This window comes from Corvus brachyrhynchos, unplaced genomic scaffold (genome assembly GCF_000691975.1).
Source record: "Corvus brachyrhynchos isolate BGI_N302 unplaced genomic scaffold, ASM69197v1 scaffold46, whole genome shotgun sequence".
NCBI classification, from domain to species: Eukaryota; Metazoa; Chordata; class Aves; order Passeriformes; family Corvidae; genus Corvus; species Corvus brachyrhynchos.
Genome location: NW_008238838.1, coordinates 4,153,100 through 4,163,176, shown reverse-complemented (window position 1 = coordinate 4,163,176; position 10,077 = coordinate 4,153,100). Strand labels below are relative to the sequence as shown.

Below are 10,077 nucleotides of genomic sequence, written 5' to 3'. Positions count from 1 at the left end.
CCTGCTCCCCAGACAGAAAACTGACCCCTGTCTGCTCTGCTTTACACGGAGTGCCTAAAAATGGCATTAAAATACAAGAGCAGTAATTCAGCTTGCAGTGGCAGGAGTCTGTCCCCGTCCCTCCACCTCCCTGCACTCAGTACACACCCTCAGACAACAGAACCCATCTTCTACCACCACCACCTCCTCCTCCTCCTCTCTCCATCAGCCACCACCGTGTGTGACACCGAGACCCAGTTCCGCTGCCAGGGCTCGGGGACCTGCATCCCTCTGTCCTACAAATGTGACCTGGAGGATGACTGTGGGGACAACAGCGACGAAAGTCACTGTGGTGAGTGCCCCCACTCAGACCTGCTCCCCTGTGCTGCTCAGAGCTGCTGCTCCTCTGGGTGCTGCTCAGAGGTGGCGTAGGGCAAGATCCTCCTGTTTATCCAGGCTGCCTCCTCCTCACTGACTGGGGACTGGGAAGTGGGGACAGGACCAGCATTTACAGGGTATTTGGGAATTAGGGACAGGACCATGGCGTACTGGGAAATGAGGGACAGGAGAAGAGAGCGAGGCCGTGCGCTGGTTCTTCCCCTCGCCATGTTCCAGCTGGGAGGCTTCCATGCCATCATTATCCAGCTTTCCTGCTCTACTCTTTGGGTATTCCCACGGCCTGAAGCCCGATATTTTGTTTGCAGAGGCTCACCAGTGCAGGAACGATGAGTTCAGCTGCAGCTCAGGGATGTGCATCCGTCTGTCCTGGATGTGTGACGGGGACAACGACTGCAGGGACTGGTCAGACGAAGCGAACTGCACTGGTGAGTGCTGGGGTGTGACCAAGAACCTCCTGCTGCAGACACTTTTTACCTCCGGCCTGGCAGACACTGGCCAGCATCTTGTGCCTCAGTTTCCTGGCTTGTTAGAGCACCTTGGGGTGATGTGATGCTCCAAACCCAAGGGTTTCTTCCCCCCAGTGCCTTAGGGCTCGCTGGCAATTTGCTGACAGCTCTGAGATGCTCACACAGTGATCCAGTTTTGCTTTTTACCTGCAAGATTGCACCCACAGGCAAAGCTCTGTGGAATGGGAAGTGGTTCTGTGGCTGCTGAGCAGCCAAAGTACTCTCCTGGCAAAAAGGGCTCCCGTGTTGCAGGGCACTGACGGCATTTCACAGCTTTCACTCTGTGTCCTTGCCATTCGTTTGGTGCAGAAAACAGACATGTTCTTTGCAGCTTCTCCACAAGTAATTGCTCTCAAGAAGAGGCAGATTTAGTTTGGGAAGTTTAGTTTGGCAGTTTTAGTCCTCTTCTGGCAGCCTCATTGCTCTGTGGGCTCAAAAACCTGAAGAGGGTGTCCTAAGCAGGGAGTCCCACATGGAAGACCCACTCTTGCCTTTCTTACAACTCATATTAAAGCAGCCTGGCTGGCAGAAATAACCTTGTTCCTGCTCTGTGCCTCCTGTGCAGCAAGGCCTGTGAGCCCCAGTGTGTGTTTGGAGCTGAAAGCCACAACACTCAGCCCTCCTCACCACCACAGCGATGCTCCTCAGCAGCCTCCTGAGGTTAACACCCACACAGAGCCTTTTTCTCTTTAGAAAAGCCAACAGATAGCAGCGTATTGGTCTTTTCCACTAAAAATAATCAAGCAAAAATATCAACCAAGCCCAAAACCTAAATACTTGCAAGAGAAGAGACTTCTCAGAGTAGGCAGAGCATCAGCCCATCCGTGAAAGACACAAGGTTGTATTTTTCAAGCCGTATGTGGGATATTTCAAGATAAAAGCAGTGTTTTCCACGGTGTGGGCAGAGATCCATGGGGAGCCTGTAGGGACCAGGACAGCCCCTGGGAATGCTGGCAGCAGCTTGGCTCTGGCAGTCTGGAGCCTTTGGGACAGAGAGCAGCACCAGCTGCTGTCCTGGGGCTCTGGCACGAGGATTTAGGAGATTGCTCTCAGGTCCCTGAGCTCCTCTTTGCTCACCCCTGTGGCATTTGCTGTGCCTGGAGCACCCAGGGCTGTAGCCTGGTGGATCCTGGTCATTAGTATTCCATGAGCGTGGCTTTCTAAGAAGGTTTAATTTATATTGGTATCACTTATCTCTCATATGAGTTTCTCCAGAGAGAATTACCACAGGAAAGGAACCTACTTCAAAAAGCGTGTCGGGTTTGTAAAGCCTGAAGTTGGAATTATCTAAGAGGATCACAGTTATTTGAGGAACATTCCGTCTGACTTCACCGGGCTGCAATTATTGCTCTTATCTAAAATAATTACATTTCACGCTGAATACCTAATAGAATATTACTGCCACCAGATTGTACTGTTTCGAAATATCTGCGAGTGCGTGTCACTCTCCGACCTAAAACTCAGGATCATGCCATTTAATTAAGTTGAACATTGCTTTTCCCAATAATTCTGCACGCTCTCCTGCTTGAGGAGCAGGATTTGTCTCTAAAGTGACAGCACAAACCAGACTGCAACCCAGATACCCCACAGGCAGATATTTCCCTGACAGGAGCCTAAGGAAAACCCCCAGGGAGAATTCTATTTCTTGTTTGCTTTGGCAACATGGAAGAGCCTTGTTTGCCTTAATTAAAAGCTCTCTCTGTCTCTGTCCTGCCCTGCACGGGGGACCCTGCAGCTCCGCTAAGCCTTGCTTGATCTCTGTGACACTTCTCGCCATCTCTGGCACGATGCCGCTGCTGCCACCTTTGCACACACACCCCAAGGACTGAGATCAAAGGGAGACAGGCTGCTGACTTTGGGGAGAGCTTTGGGAGATCTCTGCCCTCCGAAAGCCATCCCCGAGGCACAGCAGGCTCGTGAGCAAGACTGGCATGGAGAGGGAAAGACCATGGGGTCCATGGGGTGTTGCTCATGCTGGGACCCGCTGTGGTGGGAGATCCTGGTGCAGGGGAAGGAGCAGGGTGTGGTGGTGTGGCCTGACTCACTTTCAGCTCAGCAGGGCCATGCTGACACCCCCCACTCAGGTGTCCCCCTGCTCTGGTTTCAGCAGTTTATCACACCTGTGAGGCCTCCAGCTTCCAGTGCCACAACGGCCACTGCATCCCGCAGCGCTGGGCCTGCGACGGCGACGCCGACTGCCAGGACGGCTCTGATGAGGACCCTGCCAACTGTGGTAACGTGTCCTGTGTGTGGGGGGGACTCTGCCACGGGTGGGAGGGATTTCTGCACACCCACCGAGCTAAACCAGCTACAAATTCATGGCACAGCCCCCACCCCTCCAAAAGCCGGCACAGCGCAAAGGCAACCATGGCTTTTTGTAGCTAATTAACAAAACCCTGAAAACCACACAACATCCACCCAATTCTGGATTTCAGAGAAGAAGTGCAATGGCTTCCAGTGCCCCAATGGCACCTGCATCCCAACCAGCAAACACTGTGACGGCATCAACGACTGCTCCGACGCCTCGGATGAGCAGCACTGTGGTGGGTACCGGGGCCAGGGGGAGCTGCTGGGGCCCAGCAGCAAGGGCTGACAGCATTTCTGGTCTGCCCAAGCCTGTCCCACTGGGAGTAAAGCCCTGGGAGATAATGGGAAAGCCTTAGTGTGCAGTAGTCACAAGCCCCCTGTGAAATCGGCGGGTCAGCAAAAGGCACAGACTGGGACAGACTGGGAGGACATTGCCAGGGACCTGACCAAACCCTTCCTGTGCCTGTGCCCACCCTGAGGGGTTATTTGGGGGGGGGGGCAGCCTGTGCAGGGACACAGCTCAAACCATTTGTCTTGGGAACTTTCCCTAAGTCCCTAAAATCCACCCGCTGCGCTCAGGCGTGCGCAGATCCCAGGGGGTGACGCTGCTGTGTGCAAGGACAGCAGAGGTGCCACCCCCTGTCCTCCCCACCCCTGCAGAGCCCCTGTGCACCCGCTACATGGATTTCGTGTGCAAGAACCGGCAGCAGTGCTTGTTCCACTCCATGGTGTGCGACGGCATCATCCAGTGCCGAGACGGCTCGGACGAAGATGCCAACTACGCTGGGTGCTGTAAGTGTCACCCTGGGCACCTCTGCTGAGGGATGGGTGGGCACAGAATGAAACCAGAGGCGTGGAGAGAACCAATAATATCATGTGTTCCACTACCAGAGAGCTGCCAGCTCTCCTAAGGGGTGGCTCTAGACCGCGATGCTCTGCTCAGAAATCTGAGATTGCCCCGAGTGTGCTCCTTCCTGCTCAAGCTTTCCTGAAGCCCTTGATCTTTACACCAAACCTCTCCATGGCCCTTAATCTTTACACCAAACCTCTCCCTGCAGCCCAGGACCCCGAGTTCCACCGGACCTGTGACCAGTTCAGCTTCCAGTGCCAGAATGGGGTGTGCATCAGCCTGGTGTGGAAGTGTGACGGGATGGATGACTGCGGCGACTACTCCGACGAAGCAAACTGTGGTGAGCAGCACCCCCAGCGCCTCTTGCCACTGCAGCTCCAGCTTCCTTTGGATTTCAGGACCATGGAGTCCTGTCTCCCTCACGTTTTCACTCGTGTGCATTATGTGTGTGAGTGCAGCTTTCTCTGGGCACATCACAGCGTGTCCTACCTGGACATCAGTGTCATTTCCCTCGTACTGCAGGCAGGTAAAGTGAAGCACGCTGAAAACCTGGCACATCTTGTGCTTGACTGACTCTTCTGTGACCATGTTTACTGCACAGACTCCCAGCCCTGAGCAGACAGGCAGTTTTCAGCCAAACCCAATATTTACCACTGTTCCCTGGGTGGCTGTAGGAGCTGTACCCAGCCAGGCGAGGCAGCTGCAGCCTCATTTCGGAGTTGCAGGGTTTGCTCCTCCATTTCTGCCATGCTCTGGTGAATTCTGCTCTGATTCTGAGATCAGGGGTGGTGTCTGGCCATGAAGGACACAGACAAAGCAGTGGTGGCAACAGAGTGAGGACTGGGAGGAATGGGAATGCTGGGGATGAAGAGAAAGGAATGTGCTTGTGCTGCTCAGGGCGATGCTCTCACCTCTCAGCTGTGCTGAGGGCTGCTGAGGTGACCCTGTGGCTCATGGGACTCTCCTCTCCCTGCCAGAAAACCCAACAGAAGCCCCAAACTGCTCCCGGTACTACCAGTTCCAGTGTGGGAACGGGCACTGCATCCCCAACCGGTGGAAGTGCGACGAGGAGAACGACTGTGGGGACTGGTCTGATGAGAAGGACTGTGAGGGTAAGGACGCAGTGCTGAGGCTGAGACACGGACATCATGGGGACCAGGACATGCTAAAGGATCACTCTGCCTTCCCACAGCCCCTGTGGCTCCAAAAATGCCCCATAAGTGGGCACTCGCATGCATGTTTTTACCCTGTATTTCTGGGTACCCTGATTACAGACACAATGCAGATGAAAGCACCGGGCTTGTGATGCCTCACCTGCTCCCCACTTCCCTCTGGGTCAGCAGGGAGCAGGCAGAGCTTACACAGGAGCAGGGCCCTCAGGTCAGCTCTCCCTGGTGTATTTTTAGGGTCTCCAGTTCATCCCATTACCACGCTGATCCCACCGACGTGCCTTCCCAACCATTTCCGCTGCAACAGCGGCGCCTGCATCATGAACAGCTGGGTGTGTGACGGCTACAAGGACTGCACGGATGGCTCTGACGAGGAGGCCTGTCCCACCTCCAGTAAGCTTCCCCCTCCCTCACCCCTTCCCTTTTCCCACATCACATCTGCAAGGCATTCTGGCCTTTCAGAGCCTTGCCAGGTTGCGGGGTTAATTTACGCATGGTGTAAAATGTCCTCCGGCCCTGGGGTCACCGTCCTGCCACCAACTGGGACACTGCTCCAGCGGCGTGGGCAGGACATTCCCTGCAAAGCAGAAGCTTTCCCAGCCCTCTGCAGTCAGGAGAGAGGATGGCTGAGGCGTCATCCTCTCCACCTGCTGGATGGAAGGAGATTGCCATCTAGTGGAGTCGGGACCCGGGCACCGCGCTCGGTCGCCGCTGCTGCCGGTGCCAGCCCGGCCGTGCCTCCGGTGCTTTCCTCCCTCTCTGTGTGCAGGACCCAACGTGACAGCCACGTCCCCAGCGCTGCCGGAGCGCTGCAGCCGCTTCGAGTTCGAGTGCCAGCAGCTGCACAAGTGCATTCCCAACTGGAAGCGGTGTGACGGAGTGAGGGACTGCCAGGACGGCACGGACGAGAGGAGCTGCCGTAAGTGTGGGCAAGGGACTGGGTCCCACCTGGATCCTTCCCTTGGGAGGTTCCTTGTGAGGGCGGGGAAGCCTCTGAGGAGGCTTGGATTGCTGGTGAAATCCTTGCAGGAAAAAAAATCCTTTACAGAGACCAGAAATCCTTTACAGAAAAAAAAAAAGAACAAAAAGCCCAAGTGGTGCTATTCCCATTAGAAGTCCAATTGTTGCTTTTCCTGGGATAAGCACCAGGTTCTTCTGAAGATACAGCCAGAAGGAGACACCCCAATATCTGACACGTCAGCCTGAGCTCCATCTCTGACACGCAGCCACCTGCAAACATTCCAGTGCTGCTGAGGGAACTTCCCTGCCTCAAGCCCTGAACTGTTCTGCCTTTTTCAGCTACTCAGAGCAGCCTGTCATGCCCCAGTGGTTTCAGATGTGAGGATGGGGAGGCCTGCCTCATGCTGACAGAGCGCTGTGATGGATATCTGGACTGCTCAGACAGCAGTGATGAGAGGAACTGCACAGGTAAGCAGCAGCCCTCTCCCATCCCTCACTCCCTGCTCCCTGGCAGCACACGGAGGAGCTCTCCTGGATTTGTGACCTTTCCCTCCCAACATCCCTGATTTATCTGCCTCTATTCAGTTGTCCAAGCTACCTCCTCACCCATTTATCACCAGCTGGGACAAACTTCCCAGCAGCTTCTACACTGACAATTTGTCTTCCTCAGCAGACAGCACCTCAGACACAGAAAAAAAAAAAAATCATTTTCGGATGTATAGGAGCAAAGGTGTCTATTTTACATGGCCCACAGGTGAAGCAAGAGTCTCCTGCTCTGCCCTCCTTTGCAAGGTGACCCTGGGGATGTGGCACGTGCCCTGCTGCCATCCCTGGTTGTGCCACGCTGGCCCTTGGTGGCCCTGTGGGGGCAGTGGGACAGAGCCCGCCCTGGGCTGTAACAGCGATCGATCGCTGCCTCCGGCCACCCATGAGCTTCAGCTGCTCCCCCACTGAACTGCTGGGGGGGCCGAGCATCAATCAGGTTTAGTTCTTTAATTAAATATTGATTGGGAGAGGGCAGCAGGTTCAGGGGAGGGGGAAGGCATTGCTGAGATGCACGGCTCGGCTGCTACGCCAAGGGAAAACCATCTCTTTTCCCTTGGAAAAATTGTCTTGCCCTGCCTGTCCATGGACCCACGTGCCTGCTGGGTTTAATTCCAGCTGTTCAGGGAAAACACAGCAGCAGCAGTTTGCCTCTGCTCTGCTCGGTTTCTGTTCAGCACCAAAGCTGAGCACCCCAGCAGATCCCAGCCACAACACTGGGATTTGGGCTCCAACACGTGGAGAGAGAGAGAGGTGGGAATGGCCTGGTGGGAGCAGGGCACGGATTTGGGGCATTCCAGATCAGCACCTCCTGTCCCCAGCACTGCCAGGGCTGGCTTCCATGGTGCTTTTATCCCCTAAGTGCCTCTGTGAAGGTCAGGCAGTGATTCAGCCACAGAGCTCGCGTCAAGGCGAGCCCCAGACTTGAACTGCCAGCCTTTGCTTGGGTCCTGCTGCTGAACACGAGATGAGATAAGGAAAAACATGCAAAGAATGGCCCTGGAGGGTGACAGGGACAGCACGGACTGATCACACCCAGGAGAAGGGTGACACCGAGCAGTTTGTACACACACACTTCCAAAACTCCCAGTATTTCATCAACAGCCACACTTTATCTTTCCTCAAGGGAAAGGAGATGCTTGCCTGACGCAGCATAAAGACATTTTGAGTGGAACTAAGAGCACCAGGGGTAAATTCCTGCTCTGAACTGCCCTCTGTGAGCGCAGTCTTCTCCAGTGATAAATTAAACATCTCGTTAAATGGTGCAGAAGCCAGTGCTGTTCCTACCTCCCCTGTTGTTCGTGTTACAACCAGAACTGCTGTTTCTCTCCTGGGCACAGGGTTTGTTTCCCTGCAGTAAATTAACTTTTCCCATTGCCTGCTCAGATGACACAATCGTGTACAAAGTCCAGAACCTCCAGTGGACGGCTGATTTCTCTGGTGATGTCACCCTGACGTGGGCTCGGCCAAAAAGGATGTCCTCAACCTCCTGTGTCTACAACATCTACTACAGGTACACCATCCCTCACCTGCTGTTGTAGCAGGTAAAGAGGGCAAGCGTGAGCACAGGTGTGCCTGTATTTACTGCAGAGAACTGCACAGAATCAGGCCTGAAACACTCAGAGCTCCTTAATCAAGTTCTGCTCAGAAAATCTCATATTTGGTAGCAAAAGAGACACAGGTGTACCAAGAGGGCATTTGTGACAAACTGTGTTGGTTTCCTCCCTGATTATTTACTCAAATAGTAAAGTTGTTAAAGTCTTTTTTTTTTCCACTTGGGCCTCGTCTTTGTGGGACCATTAACAGCCAGAACAAAGATAACAAATTTGAGCACAGCAGTTGTATAAAGCTCAGGGGCTTATAAGTCACCAAGCCATGGTTAATTCAGGCTTTCCAACAGCATCTTTTCAAGATTGGTGGTGTGGCTTTACCAAAAAGAAAAACGAGCAGCAACCTTTTAAAATGGTTCCATTTTTCTGGCACAATCTGTGTGTTCTGTGCTACAAAAGCCCATCCTGACGGGAGGGGTGTGGCTCTCTCGCGCAGGATGGTCGGTGAGAGCATCTGGAAGATCTTGGAGACCCACAGCAACAAGACCAACAGCGTTTTGAAAGTCCTCAAGCCCGACTGCACCTACCAGGTGAAAGTGCAGGTGCAGTGTCTGAGCCGGGTCTACAACACCAACGACTTCATCACGCTGCGGGCGCCCGAAGGACGTAAGCAGAGCTGCTACTCCCAGCAGTGCCCTGGCAGATTGCTGCTGCTTTGGGCTAAAAAGTAGAGATATCCCTGCTATGAGCAAAAAGGGTCTTTCCATAAGCTTGGGAATTGTGCTGGATGGGGAGAAAGGGCCATCCACCCCTTTTGTTCCGATTTTTCAGCATGCTTTTCCCCGCACGTTCTGCGCACACCACTGCGACTGGCACCAATATTTCTCTTTCTCACTAATAATTCTCTGTTTCTCTAGTACCAGATGCTCCCCTCAACCTTCAGCTGTCCCTGAAGAAAGAAGCTGAGGGTGTGGTGATGGGCTGGTGGAGTCCCCCCGTGAATGCCCACGGCCTCATCCGGGAATTCATCGTGAGTGCTGCTGCCCGTTGGGGCTGAGCCCAGCTCAGTGGGGTGGGGACAGCAGCACGGGCTGGCTTGCCAGCACACAGCCAGCTGCAGAGAGGGTGGGCCTGGAGTGGGACATTTTGGGGAGGAAATCTGCTGGGAGCATTGGGAAAGTTGGGAGAAGCAATGCTGCAGGGCTCCACAGCCGTGGAGTTCTTCATTTCTCCCTTTCTGAGCTGCCGTGCTTCTTTCTGCCAATATTTTGTCCCAGAGGCACCTGCTGACCTGTGGTATTTTTGAGCCCTCACGCCTTGTTTTGGTGCTCCTAGGTGGAATACAGCAGCAGCGGATCCAAGGAGTGGTCATCCCTCAGAACCACCAAGAACTACACGGAGATCAGGAACCTGCAGGTCAACACTCTCTACACAGTCCGAGTGAGTGTTTCCAAAGCTCTCTCTAAGTGAGCTCTCATTACTGAGTGGCCCAAGTCCTGCACAGCCAAGAACTTGCTAAAAAACCATCTTGTTAAAGCCCTGCCCTTTATGCCAACCCACACCAGGGGCTTGGCATTTGCACTGCCAATGTCTACAGTTCCAAGGCCCTTGACTTGCTCCTTTGTCCCAGAAGGCCAGGCTGGATTACAAAGTCCTCCCTGCTAATTGCCCATTCCAATGTCACTGGATTGCACTGGATGTGGGCCAGAGATAAATTTGGTCCTTGGTGTATCAGAGGGAAAAGGAGCAGATCTGCCTGTGGGGAATGTCTGCACAGGGGAGAGGCTGGGTAATTATAGACAGAAGTAATAAGA

At 53.9% G+C, this 10,077-nt stretch overlaps 2 protein-coding genes across 6 annotated transcripts in view; one reads left to right on the top strand and one right to left on the bottom strand.

The window, feature by feature from the left end:
* The window catches only part of LOC108447688, an 89,969-nt gene that overhangs the window by 20,463 nt on the left and 59,429 nt on the right, over positions 1-10,077 (bottom strand). The gene's annotated exons all lie outside the window — the stretch shown is intronic.
* The window catches only part of SORL1 (sortilin related receptor 1), a 37,972-nt gene that overhangs the window by 16,442 nt on the left and 11,453 nt on the right, over positions 1-10,077 (top strand). For 2 of the 3 annotated variants that reach the window (XM_017738468.1, XM_008636907.2), the window contains exons 23-36: positions 209-331; positions 684-803; positions 2,992-3,117; positions 3,320-3,427; positions 3,852-3,983; positions 4,250-4,381; positions 5,019-5,153; positions 5,448-5,603; positions 5,980-6,129; positions 6,510-6,638; positions 8,100-8,226; positions 8,760-8,929; positions 9,181-9,293; positions 9,599-9,703. In XM_017738468.1, the coding sequence (XP_017593957.1) occupies positions 209-331; positions 684-803; positions 2,992-3,117; positions 3,320-3,427; positions 3,852-3,983; positions 4,250-4,381; positions 5,019-5,153; positions 5,448-5,603; positions 5,980-6,129; positions 6,510-6,638; positions 8,100-8,226; positions 8,760-8,929; positions 9,181-9,293; positions 9,599-9,703 (1,826 nt within the window). The remainder of the gene's footprint in view (positions 1-208; positions 332-683; positions 804-2,991; positions 3,118-3,319; positions 3,428-3,851; positions 3,984-4,249; positions 4,382-5,018; positions 5,154-5,447; positions 5,604-5,979; positions 6,130-6,509; positions 6,639-8,099; positions 8,227-8,759; positions 8,930-9,180; positions 9,294-9,598; positions 9,704-10,077) is intronic. The other variant, XM_017738469.1, reaches the window with a different exon arrangement.